Genomic DNA, 22,452 nt, shown 5'->3' with positions numbered 1-22,452 from the left:
CTATCTATCCTGTTAATTGATCTACATTTTAAATCTTGCCTACTATCTATCTATCTATCTATCTATCTATCTATCTATCTATCTATCTATCTATCTATCTATCTATCTATCTATCTATCTATCTATCTATCTATCTATCCTGTTCATTTATCTATATTTTTAATCTTGCCTACTACACTATCTATCTATCTATCTATCTATCTATCTATCTATCTATCTATCTATCTATCTATCTATCTATCTATCTATCTATCTATCTATCTATCTATCTATCCTGTTAATTGATCTACATTTTAAATCTTGCCTACTATCTATCTATCTATCTATCTATCTATCTATCTATCTATCTATCTATCTATCTATCTATCTATCTATCTATCTATCTATCTATCTATCTATCTATCTATCCTGTTAATTGATCTACATTTTTAATCTTGCCTACTACACTATCTATCTATCTATCTATCTATCTATCTATCTATCTATCTATCTATCTATCTATCTATCTATCTATCTATCTATCTATCTATCATTTAGTTCCTTTCATATCTATCTATTATATACTGCCTTTCATATCTATCTATCTATCTATCTATCTATCTATCTATCTATCTATCTATCTATCTATCTATCTATCTATCTATCTATCTATCTATCCTGTTCATTTATCTACATTTTTAATCTTGCCTACTACACTATCTATCTATCTATCTATCTATCTATCTATCTATCTATCTATCTATCTATCTATCTATCTATCTATCTATCCTGTTAATTGATCTACATTTTAAATCTTGCCTACTATCTATCTATCTATCTATCTATCTATCTATCTATCTATCTATCTATCTATCTATCTATCTATCTATCTATCTATCTATCTATCTATCTATCTATCTATCTATCTATCTATCTATCTATCAACCACTTCACCACCTAATAGCTAATGTGTGGTAAGCCTACTGCCGTCGCATCATCCAGGTGGGTGCTGCACATTAGTGGTGGCCGAAGTGGCTTCACACTCACTATGTAAAGCACTTTGATTAATGAGAAACGTGCTACATAAATGTAAAGAATGATTATTATTATTATTATTATTATTACTCAGAATGTGGTGACAAGCAAAAACCATCCAGTGACATTTAACCTAAAACACATGTTTGAGCAACATGAGAGTACCCAGGGGAACCCCATAGTGGAATGAGGAGAGCTAGCAAACTCCACACCAATTATAAAACATACATTAACTTTACAATACTTAGAGAATGTGATAAAACATACAAACATAAATAATCACCCATGAGAATCTCAAGAGCATCTGAGGTGTGTTCATATAAACCTCCAGGAAAGGTCGAAAGTGTGGAAATTCCCACTTAAGTGTAAACACTTGAGGTTAAAAAGATTCACTTTTTGTAAAAAAATATATTGCCCGCCATAAAACATTCAGATAGGCATTTGATTGTAAAAGGTGCTGCCAAAAGAACATTTTTATTATGTTTAAAAAATACAAATGGAGAGGCAAAGCAAAAAAAAAATAATATTTCCACTGACTCGACTGGATCTACTAATCCAAACGGCTGCTCGGCCTTCCATAAATACAAAAAAATAAATAAAAAGACACGCCAAGACGCGGGTCATAAGCGGGTCAGGTATTAATATCAGATACTCACTGACGCAGCTGCTGACGCGACAGGTCCTGACGAGAGGAGGCGGAGGAAGGCTGGTGCATTCCGATCTGTTTAACGTGACCTGCTGACCCGTGGCCGTCATTCTGCGACAGACTGTCTCCCGTCTCTGGATACCAACGCCGCAGCTAACGGAACACTGCATGGGGGGACATATGAACATTACAGTTTGCCATCGGAGCCTTCAATAGCACAAGATCAGACACAGGTCACTCAGTGCTCATGGGTCCTGAAGGGCATACAGTGTACCGTAATTATTTCAAGTTTTCTCTATGTGGATTTTTTGATTATTTCTTTCTGTATGTGTTTGTGGGCAATATACTGTATGAGTGTGCATATGGTGAGGCCTGCGGGCATGTAGAGTGCTGCATGGGTTCTGGTAAAGGGCACAGTCACTAACCTGTTGTCTGCATCCATTCCCATACTTGAGAAGAAGTCCCTGGGATGCCCGCCTTGCCCTACTTTGTTATTTTCTCCTTCTTTGGACATTCCAGTCATTTAACGGGGCACGCTCTTGGACCCCAAGTCTTCACATGATTTGCTCTTCTATCACTACATATATTGTGGACCTTCCAGCCCCTTACACAGACAGACAGACACCCGATGTCCAAAACACACACGTTTAATATTTCTTTTGCCTTGTAAAGTGCCTCACAATGTCCGAATCAGACAAACACTCAGACCCTTCTTCTGCCGCCCTCACTCCTCCTCTCACAAGCTCTGTCTTCTCCCTCCCAACTCTGGCTCGACTAAGGGAGTGAGGCGGCCCCTTTTATAAAACCCCGGATGTGCTCCAGGTGGTTCATGATGATCTTCTGATGGCACTTCCTGGTGTGGCGGAAGTGCCACGTGAGCACCCGGAAGCACTCCAGGTGTGCCTGGAATTTCTTCCGTCAGGACTTCTGGTTCAGGGCCCCAACCGGGTTGAGCTTCCAAGCTCTGATCCCATGGCCCCCATGCAGACCAGGGCGGCTGCCCTCTCGTGGCCCAGGGGAGGCCCTGTATCTCTCCTGGTCACTCCAGGCGTCCCAGTTGGACAAGATCCCAAACCGTCCACCACAATATATACTGACCAGTTGGGGGCATGAGACCCCAACCTCAAATACAGATAACCCAACTCACCTCCGGGTTCAAATAAATCCACACAACTCAAAATAACAATTAATCAAACACATACACGGTCTTTAAGTTCTTTCTTTCTTTCTTTCTTTCTTTCTTTCTTTCTTTCTTTCTTTCTTTCTTTCTTTCTTTCTTTCTTTCTTTCTTTCTTTCTTTCTTTCTTTCTTTCTTTCTTTCTTTCTTTCTTTCTTTCTTTCTTTCTTTCTTCATTGTGGTTTGCCCACTGCCTTCTTAATCTGACCCTCCAAGCTATGGCAGCAGGCTCCTTTTAAGATGAACCTTGGAGCATTTCTGGTGGCTTGATGAGGCCAGTTGGAAGTTCTTCCGGGTCAAAAGAAAGCCAGGGAAGTCCTGGGGCACTGCCCTCTATCATCCCCCTGGGATCCCTACAGGGCTGAACTTTGAACTCCAACTCCCATGCAGCCCTGCGGGTGTCCAGAATTGGAATTCTATCTGAGAGATTCTGCCACCTGGCATAGCCTTTGGGCATCTCAGTCAGGACGGGAATCATAAGGCGTCTCCGGCTGGATTAATGTGCCCAAGTGGTAAAACTGGGTCTTCCTTCAAAGCAGGTTCCCAAGTAGGGTGGCTTATTATGTACTTGGTGCTGAAGTCCAGGGCTCCACAGTCCTCTGGGCACTCACTGGCGGTGGCCACGGGCCCCAACCGGGTTGAGTTTCCAAGCTCTGATCCCGTGGCCCCCCATACAGACCAGGGTGGCTGCCCTCTCCTGGTCCCTCCAGGTCGTTCCAGCCAGACAGGATCCCCAGTTGTCCGCCACAATATATAGTGACCAGTTGGGGGCATAAGCCCCCAACCTCAAACACAGAAAACCCAACTCACCTCCGGGTTCAAATAAATCCACACAACTCAAAATAACAATTAATCCAGCACATACATGGTCTTTCTTTCTTTCTTTCTTTCTTTCTTTCTTTCTTTCTTTCTTTCTTTCTTTCTTTCTTTCTTTCTTTCTTTCTTTCTTTCTTTCTTTCTTTCTTTCTTGCTTCTTGAAAGCAGGTTCCCGTGTAGGGTGGCTGAAGGGGCCATAGAACACTATGATATATATGCACAATGTGAAGACCTCCCCCTTCAACCAGCTAAGAAGCACAGGCAGATTCTATAATCCATCCTGCAATATCATGAGCGAGGTGTCCAATTGTTCCCAACTTTATTTTGGAGCTTGACAATGACCCCCAAACACACGGCCAATATAATAAAACAAGGAACAGTGAATCCAGCAGTAGCTGGTATGGCCAGCAAAGAGCCCTGATCTCCACATCTGGGATCACAAGTTAGACGGGCAAAGTCTGCAGTGGACCTGCACAAGGAGACAAGACGCAGGTGAGGACTTTCAGAACCCACATGGCAGTGGGGCTAAGAGAAGACAAAAGGGTGGGAACACCAAATATTTTTCTGTTTACTGCTCATTTATGAGAAAGAGGTTAGGACCTTGCACCAATACAGCGTGTCGCCGCACCACCTCAGCATGATGTTTATTCATCAATAAATGACATTGTTTTTGAATTCTGTCCTAAGATTTATGCACACAAATTGGTGCCTGGCTGCCTAGAGATGGCTACCATGATGGCACAGTGCCAGGCATTCTCTCTCACAAGGCCTACCATGCAATTAGCAGAGGTCCTGCAAATGCCAGTGTGGAAATGCCGAGGCTGCCAGCGTGGGTGTGGGGAGCGTCATGGCCTGGGTATCCTAGGTACTCCAAAACACAAACATGCAGGGACAGTGGCACCAATAATAGAGGGCAGCAGCCTCTATTTGAGGCTGGAGTGCAGACAGCTCAGTAGATGCCTGACGCGTTTTTTAGGAAAAAACAAAGAGAGACTTAAACCAGGGTGGCAAAGTGAGAAGTGGCAAGAGGTTTCAGATCTCTGTAAGAGCAACAGGTGTACAATAACAAGATGTGTCTTTACCAAATTCAGAAGACAACATGTCTGCTAGTAAATGTAACGACAGGATCAAGGAAATGTGAGCTTTTGTTGTGCACAAATGTTCACCTATAAGCTGAATGAAAGACATGAGGAGCACAGATGGTTTGTCTTCTTCAATGTTTCTGCTAGTGTAGTTCAGACATCTTACCTTAGACCATTCACCCCCTATGAGATGTGGGGGGCAGTCGATCTTCCCACAGGGAATATGAGACGGAGGCTTGGGATTCTTGCAGAATTCGTCGGCGACTTTGAGGACACTTCCGTCGGAGTGGAGCTTCTTACAGTGGACCTTGCGGGACTGCGTTCCTCCTCCGCACGAATGTGAACACTGCAATACCAGAGCAGAGCCACCCCATGTTACGCACCTCTGACACCATGTCAGTGGGAAATGACAGCAAGAATGAAGCATTCTGGGTACCTGAAGATGGGACAGACTCCAGAAACAATTACAGTTTATGGTGGTGACACCAGAAAGAGGAGGAGGTTGGGGGGCACGCGCTGATAGAAGACGAACCACCTGGATTGAGACCCGAGGGTAGCGGGTGACACCTCAGCACCACACTGGAATAGTGGGAGGTTTTTTTTTTTACAGTGGCTGCCACCAACCCCCAAGTTTTCCTTGTAAGTTGGGGGACCTGCTTGCAGGGCTGGATGCAGATTAATGTCACACCCAGGGTGACGCAACTGCAGGTGTAGGGTCTTGCTCAAGGGCCCAAAAGAGCAGAGGCACTTCTGGTGTTTACGGGATTCAAACCGGCAACCTTCTGATTGCTGGCGCAGATCCCTAGCGTCAGAGCCACCACTTTGTCTACCAGAAAGGGAACAGATTGAAAAAGTATCAATGTGAAGAGAAGAGAAACTGGAAATGAACAGAAAGTTAAAATCAAATTGATAAGGTGAACGCAACCCACGTCATAATCACAAGGCAGGCGCTCGCAGCTGATGGTGTTCTGGTTGTTCCCCAGCTTATGTTTAAATTACACCTTTCTGACTTCCCTGTTCTTTTTGTGCGGGAAAAATCTGACAAAAAATAGTCACGGGCACGATTGTAGAATGAATGCCAGAAATATGCATAAGATGCCATTTTGTGTGCTGATTAACCAGACAGAAAGCCGCTTAACCTGCTGTGCCTGAGGGCCAGGACCAAGGTTCACACAGTCCTCCTTCGAGAACTGCTACTCTCCGATAATACAGCACTGGTGTCACCCACCACAGAGGACCTCCAGCGACCGATGAATCAGTTCTCCCATGCTTGGGTCTTGGGTCAGGACATCCCAACATCACCATCAATCAGCATTGAAAATGTAGTGCTTGAAGTGACCAACAAGTTCACCTACCTGCGCTCTACGATTACCAAAGATTTATCACTTGTCAAGGAAATCAACAAGCGAAGAGCCAAGGCTGCTGGCGCGATGGCCAAATTAAGGAAGAGAGTGTGAGATAACATAAGGTTTAATGTGAAGAATGTTAGATTAAATTATGGCACTCTATCTATCTATCTATCTATCTATCTATCTATCTATCTATCTATCTATCTATCTATCTATCTATCTATCTATCTATCTAGTTCATTTATCTATATTTTTAATCTTGCCTACTACACTATCTATCTATCCTGTTCATTTATCTACATTTTTAATCTTGCCTACTACACTATCTATCTATCTATCTATCTATCTATCTATCTATCTATCTATCTATCTATCTATCTGTCTGTCTGTCTGTCTGTCTGTCTGTCTGTCTGTCTGTCTGTCTGTCTGTCTGTCTGTCTGTCTATCTATCTATCTATCTATCTATCTATCTATCCTGTTCATTTATCGACATTTTTAATCTTGCCTACTACACTATCTCACTATCTATCTATCTATCTATCTATCTATCTATCTATCTATCTATCTATCTATCTATCTATCTATCTATCTATCTATCTATCTATCTATCTATCTATCTATCTATCTATCTATCTATCTAGTTCATTTATCTATATTTTTAATCTTGCCTACTACACTATCTATCTATCCTGTTCATTTATCTACATTTTTAATCTTGCCTACTACACTATCTATCTATCTATCTATCTATCTATCTATCTATCTATCTATCTATCTATCTATCTATCTATCTATCTATCTATCTATCTATCTATCTATCTATCTATCTATCTATCTATCTATCTATCTATCTGACCTCAAACACCAACCTTAAGTTGTACCAGACATGTGTTCTTAGTACCCTGCCGTATGGCAGTGAATCCTGGACAACCTTCGCCAGACAGGAGAAACACCTAGAATGGCGATTCCTGTGCATCAAATGGTGTGACAAAGTAACAAATGTCAATGTGTTGAATCAGGTTGACTCCTTGAGCACTCATCTCCTCCTCTGTCAGCAGCGACTGCGATGGCTAGGACACGTGCACTGAATGAAAGATGGCCGCATACCAAAAGATGTTATGTAATGTGACCTGGCCATTGGATGTCACCCAACAAGCTGACCAACAATGCGCTATAAAGACGTCTGCAAATGTGACCTGAAACTCGCAGGCATTGACCCCTTGAGCTGGGAACTTCTTGTAGATGAGCGGGGTTGTCTGGTGACACGATATTCGAGAAGAAGTCAAGATGGGCTAATAAAAGCACAATCAACAGCTGGGGGACAGAAGACAACACAGAAAGCGGAAACAGCAAACTCAGTCCACTGATACACTTTCAGCCTTTGTCTGCAGCACCCGCGGAGAGACTGCCATGCCAGGATTGGGTTATTGAGCCACACAAGGTGCTGCCCGCAACAGGATTGATCAAGAGTATCTAAGGAGCTACCATTATCGTTCAAGATAGACAGATGCTGATACTAACGTCATAATCACAAGGCAGGTGCTCGCACCTGATGGGGATCTGGTCAAGCCTGGGTTGCTCCGTGGTTTATGTTTAAATTTGTTATTTTGTCTTTCATGTTTTTTTTTTTAATCTCATAAAATTCTGCCATGGTGGGTTTGGTGAAAAAAAAAAGTCATGTGCACAGTTTTAGAATGAATGCTAGAAATACACACTCTATGAACTTAGCGTGACACGATTCAGTGTGCTGATTAACCAGCCTATAGGCGTATGATACCTAGCAGCAGCATTCCGAAAACTACACTCTACTCCGTGGCACTGATCAATTCTGGAAATTTTTGGGTCCGCCCTTGTGTTAAATCATTAATTCATTAATTACTCATAAACAATGCGCTTAATTTCATAACAACGGAAACTCACCTCCCTCCATTCTTCGACCTGCCACAATGGTGGGCAATCAAACTGATTGCACGACTGTACAATGGCGGGTTTTGCCTCCAGGCACTCCTTCTCGGGCACTAAAACAGAGTCTTCATTGTTGAACGATGCTCGACGCTTACAGGTAACACTTCTGGTTTGAATTCCGACTCCACAAGTTGCAGAGCAGGAATTCCATGAGGTGGACTCCCATCTGAGGAGAGAATCAAAGGAGAGATTATGTTGAGGTGCCAGAAGTGCATTCAGAAATGGACGGGTAGGTTGTGGTTATTGAACTCAAAGGGTAACGGGGTGAAATCATTAATGCATTAAACCAGCGTTTCTCAACCTTTAAGTATTTGCAACCCGAGTTTTCATAACCGTTTTAATCGCGCCCCCCTAACGTTTTTTTGAAACCCTAATAAAATGTATTCCTATATTTTTTGCTGCCAATACACCACTACAAGTTTAAAATTTCCCTACGAATAGCAAAAGTACACCACATATGGCAACATTGGCGCCACCTTTTTTGTTACTTCACAGTTTGAGAACTGCTGCATTAAACTATTTATTTATCTATCGGAATTCTTACTGTAAGGTGACATACAAATAAATATTTCCATTCTTTGACTCTTTTTGAGGGTTTTTCTACCCTCCTTCCACACACACACTTTTAATGGGGTCACACACAGGCGAATGGGAGGCAGCTGAAAGGCTGAAAGGGAGGTAATTCCACGCCAGACCAGAGGATGGCAGAGTGCTCTGATCCTTACTCTTTTTCATCGGCAGACCGACGACAGGAAATTTAGTCTAGATCCAATGATGTCACTTCCTGTTCCGGGCCCTGATGACATCACTTCCCCGGCTAGACTTTAAAGCCGCCATGTTTCCCTGTCTGTTTGTTCTTGTTTGGACTAAAGTCTTGTGGAAGCTAGGGGTCACTGTTGCCCCTTAATCCCAAACAGACAGACACATAGTATCAGTGGCATAGCTAGGGGTGGGCGGAGGGGGCGGTCTGCACATTTTTGGGGGTGACATTATTGGCCAAAAGGCCCATTACAATTCATGTGTAAGCAGCAGGGCTCAGAAAAATATCACTCATGGATGAAAAAAGTTAAATCCTCTGATTTGTATCCACAAATGCTTCAAAAATAATTTTCAGACTGTCCTTCTGTGACAGCAGCAGACACAGCAGATGAAATTAATGAGGCAGTAATAAAAATAAATATAAACATTACACCAATAATAATTTCTAGGAAGATAAACAACTAATTTACAATTTATAATTTTGTTTCGTTATCAATCTGAATGCGTTCTTGCTCTGCGCAGAAAACATCCCCACCTATCACTTGTACACTAAGATTTTCCATCTTAAAAATGTTGGGAAATTAAGATGCTTTCTAAATAAACAGGATTCTGAGAAATTAATTCATGCATTTATTTCTAGTAGGATTGACTACTGCAATGCGGTGTTCACTGGAAGTTCAAACTGTTCTTTATATAGCTTCCAGTTAATCCAAAATGCGGCTGCAAGAATTATGACAAGAACAAGAAAATACGAACACATAACTCCAGTTCTTAAATCCTTACACTGGCTCCCGGTTAAGTTTAGGGCCGATTTCAAAATCCTCCTTTTAACATATAAAGCATTAAATGGCCGAGGTCCGGCTTACTTGTCTGAACCTATCATGACTTACAAACCTGAGTGCACATTAAGATCTCAAGATGCCGGTCTGTTTGCGATTCCAAGGATTAATAAAATAATGGTGGGAGGTCGAGTTTTTAGTTACAGGGCCCCTAAACTGTGGAGTGGTCTGCCTGCTACTATAAGAGATGCCCCTTAAGTCTCAGGCTGAATACTCACTTCTTCAGTTTAGTGCACCCTGACTAGAGCTGCTGATTAACTGTACAGACTGCATCTCTGCTGTTAGTCATTAGCACTCAAAAATAAGTAACATGACAGTTAGAATTTGTTACTAACCCTCGCCTATGCTGTTTCTCTTCTCGGTACTCAAATGTGGCACTTGGTGCCACGGCCCACCTGCCAAGTTGTTTTGCCTGCCTAAGGTAAAGTCATCCCTGATGGAGGATCGCAGGAATCGTGGGAAAGAGGGGTCCTGTCATTGGGTTAGCACTAATTCAGCTGTGGAATGGCCAAATGGGGGAGGCAGCTTGAGGTTTGGCTGAGGTCTCCAGGACTCTAAAGAAATCCAAATCATATTTTGTGATATCACCTACTGTTAAATTCTACTCTGTACTTCTAAAATTTTTTTATACTGTATTGAGGATTTGTTCTGTTCTGTGTATTGTATTGCATTGTATTGACCCCCTTCTTTTTTGACACCCACTGCACGCCCAACCTACCTGCAAAGGGGTCTCTCTTTGAACTGCCTTTCCTGAGGTTTCCTCCATTTTTTCCCTACAAGGGTTTTTTTTTTGGGAGTTTTTTCTTTGTCTTCTTAGAGAGTCAAGGCTGGGGGGCTGTGAAGAGGCAGGGCCTGTTAAAGCCCATTGCGACACTTCTTGTGTGATTTTGGGCTATACAAAAAAATTAATTGTATTGTATTGTCAATTCCCGGGTCCTCCCTGCGTGGAGTCTGCATGTTCTCCCCGTGTCTGTGTGGGTTTCCTCCGGGCGCTCCGGTTTCCTCCCACAGTCCAAAGACATGCAGGTTAGGTGGATTGGTGATTCTAAATTGGCCCTAGTGTGTGCTTGGTGTGTGGGTGTGTTTATGTGTGTCCTGCAGTGGGTTGGCACCCTGCCCGGGATTGTTTCCTGCCTTGTGCCCTGTGTTGGCTGGGATTGGCTCCAGCAGACCCCCGTGACCCTGTGTTTGGATTCAGCGGGTTGGACAATGGATGGATGGATGGATGTATTGTATTGTATTGTACAGTACACTGGTTCTGGTTTTCACAGCGTAATTATATTACACTAATCATTAGAACTTGATCTATATTGTATTCTTGTCTAGTTGATGCTTATAAATAATTATATGTGAATAAGTTATTGCTGTTTCTCTATATATGAATAAACCTATGCAGAATTTATCTTAATTTTTCTGTATATGTCATTTTAATTTTCTATTTAAATAGGTTAACATATTCAGACATGTTGGACGGCGGCAAATTGAATCACCGCCCGGCCCAAGCGGCATGAACTCGAGCTACGCCTCTGCGCAGGACATAAGATAAAAGCACTAAGAAGTATTTTAATTGACTTTCTTCTTCCTTACAGTGCCCTCCAAGCACCATAGCCACAGGTTTACGGGCAAATAAATAAACACTACTCTTTCTCTTCCTTCATGCCTCCAAGCAATTGTTGTCCACCTCCTCCCGACTCAGGCTCACTGGCTGGGTTCTCAACAGTCCTTGATATGGTCCCCAACCTGGACGTGCTTCTTCTCTTCCAGCCACGTGACCTGCCAGCACTTCTGGCTCAGATGGAGCATTTAAATTTTTAATCAGCCAGGATGAACTTCTGGGCTTCCGCCCCCATGACTTGCTAGGTGAAAATCTTGTCTTCCATCTTTGTTCCACAGCACCTCCTAGCAGCACCCAACAAGGCTGAGATAAACAACTCCGTGTCCCATGGTGTCCGGAGGGATTCCGGGGCACCTCTACAGTCCAGGGAAACTGCCAGCTACCGTCTTGGGGGAGGCAGTGTCCCAAAGTAGCTGCCATCCCCCATCCTACCAGTCTCCGGGCATCCCGGCCGGCTAATAGAGTGTGTAAAACTCCAAACCGACCATCATCTTTAGGCAGCCTATTTTCAAGTATACGGGCGGCTGCCCCCAGACCTCTTTCTAATAATAATAATTCTTTGCATTTATATAGCGCTTTTCTCACTACTCAAAGCGCTAAGCAATTGTAGGTTAAGGGCCTTGCTCAAGGGCCCAACAGAGCAGAGTCCCTTTTGGCATTTATGGGATTCGAACCGGCAACCTTCCGATTACCAGTACAGATCCCTAGCCTCAGAGCCACCACTCCGTCTTAATCCTTTCACAATGGTGGTGTTGACACCCGTGATTCTGCTGGGCTTATGAAACCCCAGTTTCACAGATTTCACCATCAGAGTTCACTGACTGGTTTATGTTGAGCGAGGGGATGCCCTGAGCCCTGTAAAGGCCGGGGAAAACCCCATAATTCCTTGTGGACCACTGAATGCGCTTGTGGTGTTGGTGAGTTCTTGTTTCGTTTCTACTGGATTTTGAACCTTTGCTCTGTTTGTTTTTTTTTTACTTTGCCTTCTGGATTGTGGATTGAGCCTTCTTTGCTCAGAATTGTCTTGCTGTTACTGGAAACTTCTTGATCATTTGTTCTCTTCTGAGCCTATTTTTTGTTTAACAGTATTTCAGAAAAATATGTTAAAAATGTTTTTATTTGTAAAGATTTTATTTACACTTGCCCTTTTGTGATTAGCCAGGGTTTCACAGTCTTCCCCCTATGCAGTGGGCATCTTCAGTCATTTTTGGGAGTATTGTGCTTAGGAACTCTCAAGTTCATCACATTTTTGGAAGTCCTCGCCCTTCGCTATTTTGTACATCTGGAGTATTCATAATAGGTCAGTCAGTCATTTTCTAACCTGCATAGTCCTGAACTGGGTCGTGGGGGGCTATCCCAGCTAGCATAGGGTGCAAGGCTGGGACAAACCCAGGACAGGGCGGCAGACCATCACAGGGTGAACACACACACCCAAACATACACATACCCCAACCACACTGTAGGACAGCATTTCTCAACCTTTAAGTATTTGCGACCCGAGTTTTAATCGCGCCCTCCTAAAGACTTTTTGAAACACTAATAAAATTTATTCCTATATTTTTTGCTGCTGATACACCGCTACAAGTTTAAAATGTCCCTACAAATAGCGAAATTACGGCACATATGGCAACATTCGCGCCCCCCTTTTTGTTACTTCCCCCCACAGTTTGAGAACCGCTGCTGTAGGACGAATTTAGGAGCGCCAAGTCACTTAAACTTACATGTCTGTGGACTGTGAAAGGAAACCAGAGCACCCGGAGGAAACCCACACAGACACAAGGAGAACAGGCAAACTCCACACTGGGAGGACCCAGGAGGCAAACCCTGGTCTCCTTACTGCCAGGCATCAGCGCTACCTCTGCACCACTCTGCTACCTATTCATAATACTTATTGGATTATTTATTTATATTTTCATTTTTGGCAATTTCCTTTTTGTATATATTATTCAGTTTGCAGCATTCCAGTCATCATTGTTAAAATCACAACCTGCAACCTATTAACTGTCAGTGCTCCTTTTCGAAGAATTTTGACCGATGCTCATTCCAAGTTTACTGCAAAAGAGCAGCAGACCACAAGTGTGCTGAGCGCAGGGCATTGTCAAGGTTTCCGGTCCAATAAATTACTTTTATGAATGCTGCAGCACATACTGTATAACAGACACTTTGTGCTGACATGGTAACACGCTATTGAAAATGGAATAAATTACAACATGGGCCCCCGACAGGAAGTCAGGCCATTAAAGAGTAAACAGGGCAGGTACTGGGGGGGCTTGGGGGGCTTCTGAGCAGCACTTAAGTGATTATTCGAAGATGATCAAAAAATGAAGATGCTGCATCCTGTAAAAGTCAAAACTAAAGAAAAAATGAAGCGTGGCAGATTATTTTGATAGGAGCTGATCTGTGAGCCACTGTCATTTACCAAGAACCCCAAAATCAATGTTTACATGATTATTATCTGTGATACAGTGGGGACAACACACAGCTTCTGAGGGGTTCATTTTGATGGTTTCTACAATGGCCTTCGATAGATAGATAGATAGATAGATAGATAGATAGATAGATAGATAGATAGATAGATAGATAGATAGATAGATAGATAGATAGATAGATAGATAGATAGATAGATAGATAGATAGATAGATAGCGTAGTAGGCAAGATTAAAATATAGATACATTCATAAGAAAAGCATTTTATTATAGATAGATAGATAGATAGATAGATAGATAGATAGATAGATAGATAGATAGATAGATAGATAGATAGATAGATAGATAGATAGATAGATAGATAGATAGATAGATAGAAATGACATTATATGTTACTTAGATAAATACTGTAGATATATATACACACACACTATTTTCTGAACACCCTCAAGAACAACTAAAAAACAAATTCTGACTCGACTGTCTCAGTCCCAGCGAGGCGCTATACAGACATGCACATTGCCGTTGGTGTAAAGAAGTCCCCGTAGCATTTCTTGACACACTTCTGCTGAATATTTCGTTGGCTGAAAGTCCTCAGTGTTGGTTTGTCAGAGAGGGGATGTGCAGCATTGTTCATAATGGCTCTCAGTTTTAATTTTCTGCGACCTCCAGGGGGTCCTGTGTGTTTCTCATAACTGGACCTGCCCTTTTAATCGGGATGTTAGTTTCGGCAGGCCTCTCTTGAAGTGATGTTACCAGTTCAGCTCACCACATCATAGAAAATCGAACTGGCGATTCTCATCTAGATTGTTCTGATTTATAGAAATGTGTGTTATGAACCTTCTAATTCTAATTTGTAAGTAAGAAATGTGTTGAGTCCAGGAGAGATCATTTGTCGTGGTCCCTGCCTCCTTACTGACTCCACAGTGGAGCCGTTGATAAAGTGGAGGAAGGTTGGTGGTAGGGCTCTTCCTAAAGAGTCAGACTATTGTTTCTACACCAGGCCACAAGTTGTCTGATCAACTCTCTGTAAATCATCTCATCATCACAACTGATGAGGCCTACCACTGTTGTGTCGTCTGTGAACTTAATGGTGTGGTTTGTGCTGTGTAACAATCATGCGTAATCAGGATTAAGGGTAGGGGACTTGAGATGCAGCCGTGCAGGTCACCCGTGTTCAGACAGGATGGTATTTGATGTACTGTTTCCAGATTAGGGTCTACTGTCAGGAAATCTAATTTCCAAATGTACAGGAAGAGTAAGCTTGTCCACACAGTGCTGAGAGATTATCATATTGAACGTGGACCTGAAGTCCAAACATAGCAACCACATGTATGTGTCTCTGTCTTCCTTCCAGGTGTCCCAGGCTCAGATGGAGTGCAATGGCAATGGTGATTAGGACAGCCATCGATCTGTGTTCACACAGGGGGCAGTACCTAGACGTTACTATCTCAGCATGAAATGAGACCTGTAGCAGGAGAACATAAGGATAAGGCTCAACAAAACCGATTTATATGATCATGATGAGGACTCTTCTCTTTTGCCCCAAATTCAACATCCTGTGTTAACATTAAGTCACAATGGGGCTGGGAAACTGTGAGGCATTCTTGTGCAGATAAGAGGCCAAGTCAAGGGGAAAAGGAAGGTACAACATCAATTTTTTGTGCAGGCATTAATAATGTTAAATATCATTAATCTAACCTAAGACAGCTTTTTTTTCTATAAGATAATGTTTTTTCATTCCTCAATTCCCTACCTTCAACTGGACATTTTTCATCTCGTCATATAAGGGACAGCTTGTAATTCCGCTGGCTTCATTATCTTCTTTCCATAGATAATTTCAGACCCCAGCATATCCTCCCTAACAGATGACCAGGTAATCATTTATAGAGCAGCGCCCACTTAGAGTATGAAGATGTTGATGGAAAGTAAATTATGGTGTCAACCTTAATAAGACAAACGATCTTCTCGATACCATTTAACTCTTCCAGCATCTGGCGGATGGACTTCGAATCAACACAAACCGGACAGATGATCCATAACGTCACAGCCAAGGATATCGGTGCTTTTGTAAATAAAGTTAACATACGGAGGAAAGTTGCTAAGTCGTGAGGTTGATGGAATTGCCTGCAGAGCGTAAAGGCAGGATTGTGTCAAGATCTGGAGAAGGCTACAAAGAAAACTTCCTGCAGCACTGAAGGTTTCTCAAGAGCACAGTGGCCTCCATAATTCTTAAATGGAAGAAGTTTTGAACAACCAGCGTACTTCCGAGAGCTGGCTGCTTGGCCAAACCGAGCAATTGGAGGAGAAGAGTCTTGATAAGAGAGGTGTCTAAGAATACAAAGGTCACTCTGGCTGTGCTCCAGAGAACTTGTGCGGAGAGGAGAAAAAACTTCCAGAAGGCCAACCGTCACCATAGCCCTTCACTGATCAAACATGACACTTCCTAGAGATGGCCAAACTAAGCAATCATGAGAGAAGGGCCTTAGTAAGTGAAGTGACCGAGAACGTGATGATCAATCTGGCTGAACCCATTTAGAGAGGGGAGAAACTTCCAGAAGGATAACGACTACTGCAACACTTCTAGCTCTGGGCTTTATGGTAGATTGGCCAGACAGAAGCCTCTTCTCAGTATAAGAGACATGGAAGCCCAATTGGAGATGGCAAGAAAGGTACCCAAAGGACTCTCAGACTGTGAGAAACAAGATTCTCTGGTCTGATGAAACCAAAATTATAGTCACGTCTGGAGGAAACCAAGTATTGCTTATCATCTTGGTGGTGGCAGCATCATACTGTGGGCTCAGGGATCATGAGACTAGATAGGATTGAGGGGAAACTAAATAGAGCACAGTATACAGAGATATTTCTGATAAATAACATCTGCTCTGGAGCTCAAACTTGGCCAAGGGTTCACCTTTCACAGAACAAAAGCAAAGACAACACAAGAGTAGCTTAGGGACATCTCTGGAGGGAATGTTCTGGAGCGGCTCAGTCAGAGCCCGGAGACTTGAAGAGAACTGAAAATAGCTGTCCACCAATGGTCTCCATCCATCCTGAGAGAGCTTGAGAAGATCTGCAGTAAAGAATGGTAGATAATCCCCAAATCCAGGTGTGTGAAGCTTGTCACGTCACATCCAAGAGGACTTCGGGGCTCAAATCACTGCCAGAGGGGCTTCAACTAATTACTGAGAAATTTCGCTAAGAAATGTACAAAAATTTCTAAAACCCTGTTTTCGCTTTGTCATTCTGGGGTCTTGAGTGTGGCTTGATGGGAGAAAAAAATGAATTTAAACGATTTTAGGACATAATGTGAAAAAAGAAGAGGGGTCTGAAGACCTTCTGGATCCACTGGAAGCAAGTCCACATTGTGTTGAGTTTATGCGGCCTGTGTGGCAGTCTTTGTTGCTTCAGGCTTTGATTTGCATTGAAAATTAAACTTGTCTCCGATCAGACTTCACTTGAATTTACTTTGGAGAATTTAGATGGTGTGGCAGATGGAAGGACCGAGAGAGAGGACTTCTATGGGGCACTACCTTTCCTGGGGACACTAGAGGGCAGCCGGGGATTTGGAGTTTGGACCAGTCCTGTTGGGTTCTCTGGGTTCCTACCTTGGACTTTCACCACACCCGGGAGTGACCCCAGATCTGGCTGAAGAGCCACCTGAAACACTCCCAGGAACAACATAAAAGGAGCCGCCACACGTCACTTGGGGAGAAGGAAGACGAAGCTTGGCAGAGAGGGAATGGAGGTGGAAGGACTGAGAGTGACCCAATGGAGAAGGAAGGGACTGCTGTGTCTCATATACTTTGGTGCTGTGCTGTGCTCTGGGGAGCGAAGAAAGGCCCTTCCCCAGCTCTGCATAAAAGGGTGTTGTGTGCTGCACTGGTGTCGGGTTAGGGTGGCTGTACGCACCCCGGGCTTTCCCAATGGATAGAATAGGCAGGCTTTGTTAGGCTGAATGGCCTGTTCTCACCAAAATGTTCCGAGTTTTGCTATTGCTGCACAAAATGAAATTGCCGTCTTGTATATGCATATCACTTCCATGCATGATCGTTCATTTTCACTTCTCCGTCCAGTGGTGACAGCCACTGTGGAAACAAGCCGAGACTGGTCACACGAGGCCACCCTATTTTTAGCAACTTTTTCCATCTTCTTTTCCTTTTGCATTTCCAGACACTCTGGCACCAGCTAGAAATCTCTCCGAGTTCTGTCCCTCTGCACTTCATATCCTCAGATTGGACCTCCGAGACAGAAAGCACTCACTTTACCATTTGAGATAAAAGGAAACTCCCCGTCTGGGGCGGATCTACTATCAAACTAATGAAGCTTAAGCTTCAGGACCCCTAATCCCAGAGGGGCCCCAGAAGCAACTTTAATCCACATTTAGTTTGGGTGTCTACCCTATGAGAAGTGGTTCTTAAACAACAATAATATTAATATTATAGTGTAACTCAGTACAACACGGATGATCCGCTGTGGTGACCCCTAAAAGGGAGCAGCCGAAAGAAGATGAATTCATTCAGTTTAGCAAAAGTAATTATAGTTTTAAAAAAATTGTAGTGATCTGTCGTGGAACAATCCCACTGACGAAGATAACAGGGGTTATCCGGACCTTTTTGCTAGTTGAGTTGGGGGCCCCCATAACAGTTCAACCTTCAGGGTACCAAAAAGCGCTTTGAGTAGTGAGAAAAGTGCTATATAAATGTAAAGAATTATTAGATAGATAGATAGACAGACAGACAGACAGACTGCGGTGGGTTGCCGCCTTGCCCAGGGTTTGTTTCCTGTCTTGTGCCCTGTGTTGGCTGGGATTGGCTCCAGCAGACCCCCGTGACCCTGTGTTCGGATTCAGCGGGTTGGACAATAGATAGATAGATAGATAGATAGATAGATAGATAGATAGATAGATAGATAGATAGATAGATAGATAGATAGATAGATAGATAGATAGATAGATAGATAGATAGATAGATAGATAGATAGATAGATAGATAGATAGATACATTATTAATCCCAAGGGGAAATTCACCTAATCCAGCAGCTGCATACTGATAAAAACAATATTAAATTAAAGAGTGATAACAATGCAGGTATAACTGACAATAACTTTGTATAATGTTAACGTTTACCCCCCTGGTGGAATTGAAGAGTCACATAGTGTGAGGGAGGAACGATCTTCTCAGTCTGTCAGTGGAGCAGGACGATGACAGCAGTCTGTCACTGAAGCTGCTCCTCTGTCTGGAGATGATCCTGTTCAGTGGATGCAGTGGATTCTCCATGATTGACAGGAGTCTGCTCAGCGCCCGTCGCTCTGCCATTGATGTCAAACTGTCCAGCTCCGTGCCTACAATAGAGCCTGCCTTCCTCACCAGTTTGTCCAGGCGTGAGGTGTCCCTCTTCTTTATGCTGCCTCCCCAGCACACCACTGCGTAGAAGAGGGCACTCGCCACAACTGTCTGATAGAACATCTGCAGCATCTTATTGCAGATGTTGAAGGACGCCAGCCTTCTAAGTAAGTATAGCCGGCTCTGTCCTCTCTTACACAGAACATCAGTATTGGCAATCCAGTCCAGTTTATCATCCAGCTGCACTCCCAGGTATTTATAGGTCTGTACCCTCTGCACACAGTCACCTCTGATGATCAATGGGGTCCATTAGGGGCCTGGTCCTCCTAAAATCCACCACCAGCTCCTTGGTTTTGCTGGTGTTCAGGTGTAGGTGGTTTGAGTTGCACCATTTAACAAAGTCCTTGATGAGGTTCCTATACTCCTCCTCCTGCCCACTCCTGATGTAGCCCACGATAGCAGTGTCGTCAGCGAACTTTTGCACGTGGCAGGACTCCGAGTTGTATTGGAAGTCCGATGTATATAGGCTGAACAGGACCGGAGAAAGTACAGTCCGCTGCGGCGCTCCTGTGCTGCTGACCACAATGTCAGACCTGCAGTTCCTGAGACGCACATACTGAGGTCTGTCTTTAAGATAGTCCACGATCAATGCCAGCAGGTATGAATCTACTCCCATCTCTGTCAGCTTGTCCCTAAGGAGCTGAGGTTGGATGGTGTTGAAATATTGTATTATTATTAAAAATGAAGTTCCACCACCCCTACTCCTTATTGTGCTCGTGACAAAGCAGAATTTTGAAATTAAAAATGGAACTGCAAGGGAATTAGATCAGCACATATATTAAAGTAAAGTGAGAGCAGTGATCCGGACACAGGAGAGAATTTGTAGCTAAAGCAAAGTTCATTCATTTACACCTGCATGACAACTGGATGGCACTTAGCCACAGTGCCTTTAAAAAAGGGGGGACAGGCGCTGGCTGGGGGGGCACACATTCAAAGTTGGTCCGCCATCACATCACCCTCCTCTTCATTATTTACCTCCTTCCCCTTGGAAATATCTTTCGTAATTATAACATTAGCTTCCACTGTTATGCTGATGACCCCCAGCTCTATCTCACTAGCAAACCTACTGCTTCCTTTCCACCCTCCTCACTTATTGATTGCATAGCAGAAATCAAATCCTGGTTTTCTTCAAATATTCTTAAATTAAATAACAAAGTGACACAACTGAGGTTCTCCTCATTGGTACAAAATCCACATTATCCATAACTGACCATTTCTCATTTGTTATTGATAATTCCTCTGTCTCCCCTTCCCCACAGGTGTCATCCTTGACAGTACTTTATCCTTTCAGTGCTACATCAATAACATCTCCCGGTCTCCATATTTCCACTTGCGTCACTTTATTCGTATTCGCCCATCCTTCACTCCCCACACCACTGCTGTCCTCGTTCATAGCCTTCTCACTTCTCGTCTGGATTATTGCAGTTCCCTTTTCTTTGGTCTTTCTCGCAAATCTCTTTCTAAGCTTCAACTGGTCCAGAATTCAGCTGCCCACCCACATCATTACTAGAACCTCCTCTATTCACCATATCACTCCTGTCTTACAGCAGCTTCATTGGCTTCCAGTTAAGTTCCGCATTCAATTCAAAATTCCTCTGTTAACTTTTAAGGCTCTCCACAACCTCGCCCCTCCATAACTGTCTGACCTCCTCCATGTGGCCATTCCCTTCTATATCCTTAGATCCTCTTCCTCCGTCCACTTGACTGTCCCCTTCGTCCGTCTTACCACCAGCTCTGGAACTCACTACCATCTGAGCTTAGAAATATTAAATCATTCTCACTTGTCAAATCTAAACTTAAAACTCATTTGTTTAAGACTGCTTCTTCTCTTTGATTACAATTGCTCTGTCTGATTTTAATTTTTGTATTTTAGTTTTGTTTATAATCCGTGTTTTATCTATTGTTCTGTGTCCTTGAGTGTTTAGAAAGGTGCCTACAAATAAATAAAATGTATTATTATTATTTAATACAAGTACCTTGTGAAACTATTTGGTCCCCTCACTGTTTGTCCCGCTTTGTCGCATTATAAAGGACTTAAGAATACAGTCTAAATTGTACACAGTTAGGTCCATAAATATTTGGACAGAGACAACTTTTTGCTAATTTTGGTTCTGTACTTTACCACAATGAATTTGAAATGAAACAACTCCGATGAAGTTGAAGTGCAGACTTTCAGCTTTAATTCAGTGGGGTGAACAAAACGATTGCATAAAAATGTGAGGCAACTAAAGCATTTTTTTGAACACAATCCCTTCATTTCAGGGGCTCAAAACTAATTGGACAAATGAAATAACTGGAAATCAAATGTTCATTTCTAATACTTGGTTGAAAACCCTTTGCTGTCAATGACAGCCTGAAGTCTTGAACTCCTGGACATCACCAGACGTTGGGTTTCCTCCTTTTTCATGCTCTGCCAGGCCTTTACTGCAGCGGCTTTCAGTTGCTGTTTGTTTGTGGGCCTTTCTGTCCAAAGTTTAGTCTTCAACAAGTGAAATGCCTGCTCAGTTGGGTTAAGATCAGGTGACTGACTTGGTCATTCAAGAATGTTCTACTTCTTTGCTTTAATAAACTCCTGGGTTGCTTTGGCTCTATGTTTTGGGTCATTGTCCATCTGTATCATGAATCAATGTGACTGCTGTATTTAGCTGGATTTGAGCAGACAGTATGTCTCTGAACACCTCAGAATTCATTCGGCTGCTTCTGTCCTGTGTCACATCATCAATAAACACGAGTGTCCCAGTGCCACTGGCAGCCATGCACGCCCAAGCCATCACACTGCCTCCCTCCACCATATTTTACAGATGATGTGCTATGCTTTGGATAATGAGCTGTTCCATGCCTTCTCCATACTTTTTTCTTGCCATCATTCTGGTAGAGGTTGATCTTGGTTTCATCTGTCCAAAGAATGTTTTTCCAGAACTGTGCTGGCTTTTTGAGATGTTCTTTAGCAAAGTCCAATCTAGCCTTTCTATTCTTGAGGCTTATGAGTGGCTTGCACCTTGCAGTGCACCCTCTGTATTTACTTTCATGCAGTCTTCTCTTTATGGTAGACTTGGATATCGATACGCCGACCCCCTGGAGAGTGTTGTTCACTTGGTGGGCTGTTGTGAAGGGGTTTCTCTTCACCATGCAAATGATTCTGTGATCATCCACCACTGTTGTCTTCCGTGGACGTCCAGGTCTTTTTGCATTGCTGAGTTCACCAGTGCTTGCTTTCTTTCTCAGGATGTACCAAACTGTAGATTGTGCCACTCGTAATATTGTAGCAATTTCTCAGATGGGTTTTTTCTGTTTTTGCAGCTTAAGGATGGCTTCTTTCACCTGCATGGAGAGCTCCTTTGACCGCATGTTGTCAGTT

The 22,452-nt window shown here is 43.1% G+C and overlaps 1 protein-coding gene across 1 annotated transcript in view; it reads right to left on the bottom strand.

The window, feature by feature from the left end:
• Positions 1 to 22,452, bottom strand: part of adamtsl3 (ADAMTS-like 3) — a 537,604-nt gene that overhangs the window by 91,063 nt on the left and 424,089 nt on the right. The window contains exons 18-20 of the mRNA XM_051920411.1: positions 8,005 to 8,215; positions 4,902 to 5,081; positions 1,671 to 1,824 (exon numbers count right to left, since the gene is read on the bottom strand). Coding sequence (XP_051776371.1) covers positions 1,671 to 1,824; positions 4,902 to 5,081; positions 8,005 to 8,215 — 545 coding nt within the window. The remainder of the gene's footprint in view (positions 1 to 1,670; positions 1,825 to 4,901; positions 5,082 to 8,004; positions 8,216 to 22,452) is intronic.

This window comes from Erpetoichthys calabaricus, chromosome 17 (genome assembly GCF_900747795.2).
Source record: "Erpetoichthys calabaricus chromosome 17, fErpCal1.3, whole genome shotgun sequence".
Taxonomy (NCBI): domain Eukaryota; kingdom Metazoa; phylum Chordata; class Cladistia; order Polypteriformes; family Polypteridae; genus Erpetoichthys; species Erpetoichthys calabaricus.
Note: the sequence above shows the minus strand (reverse complement) of the source record. Positions and strands in the feature narration are given on the sequence as shown.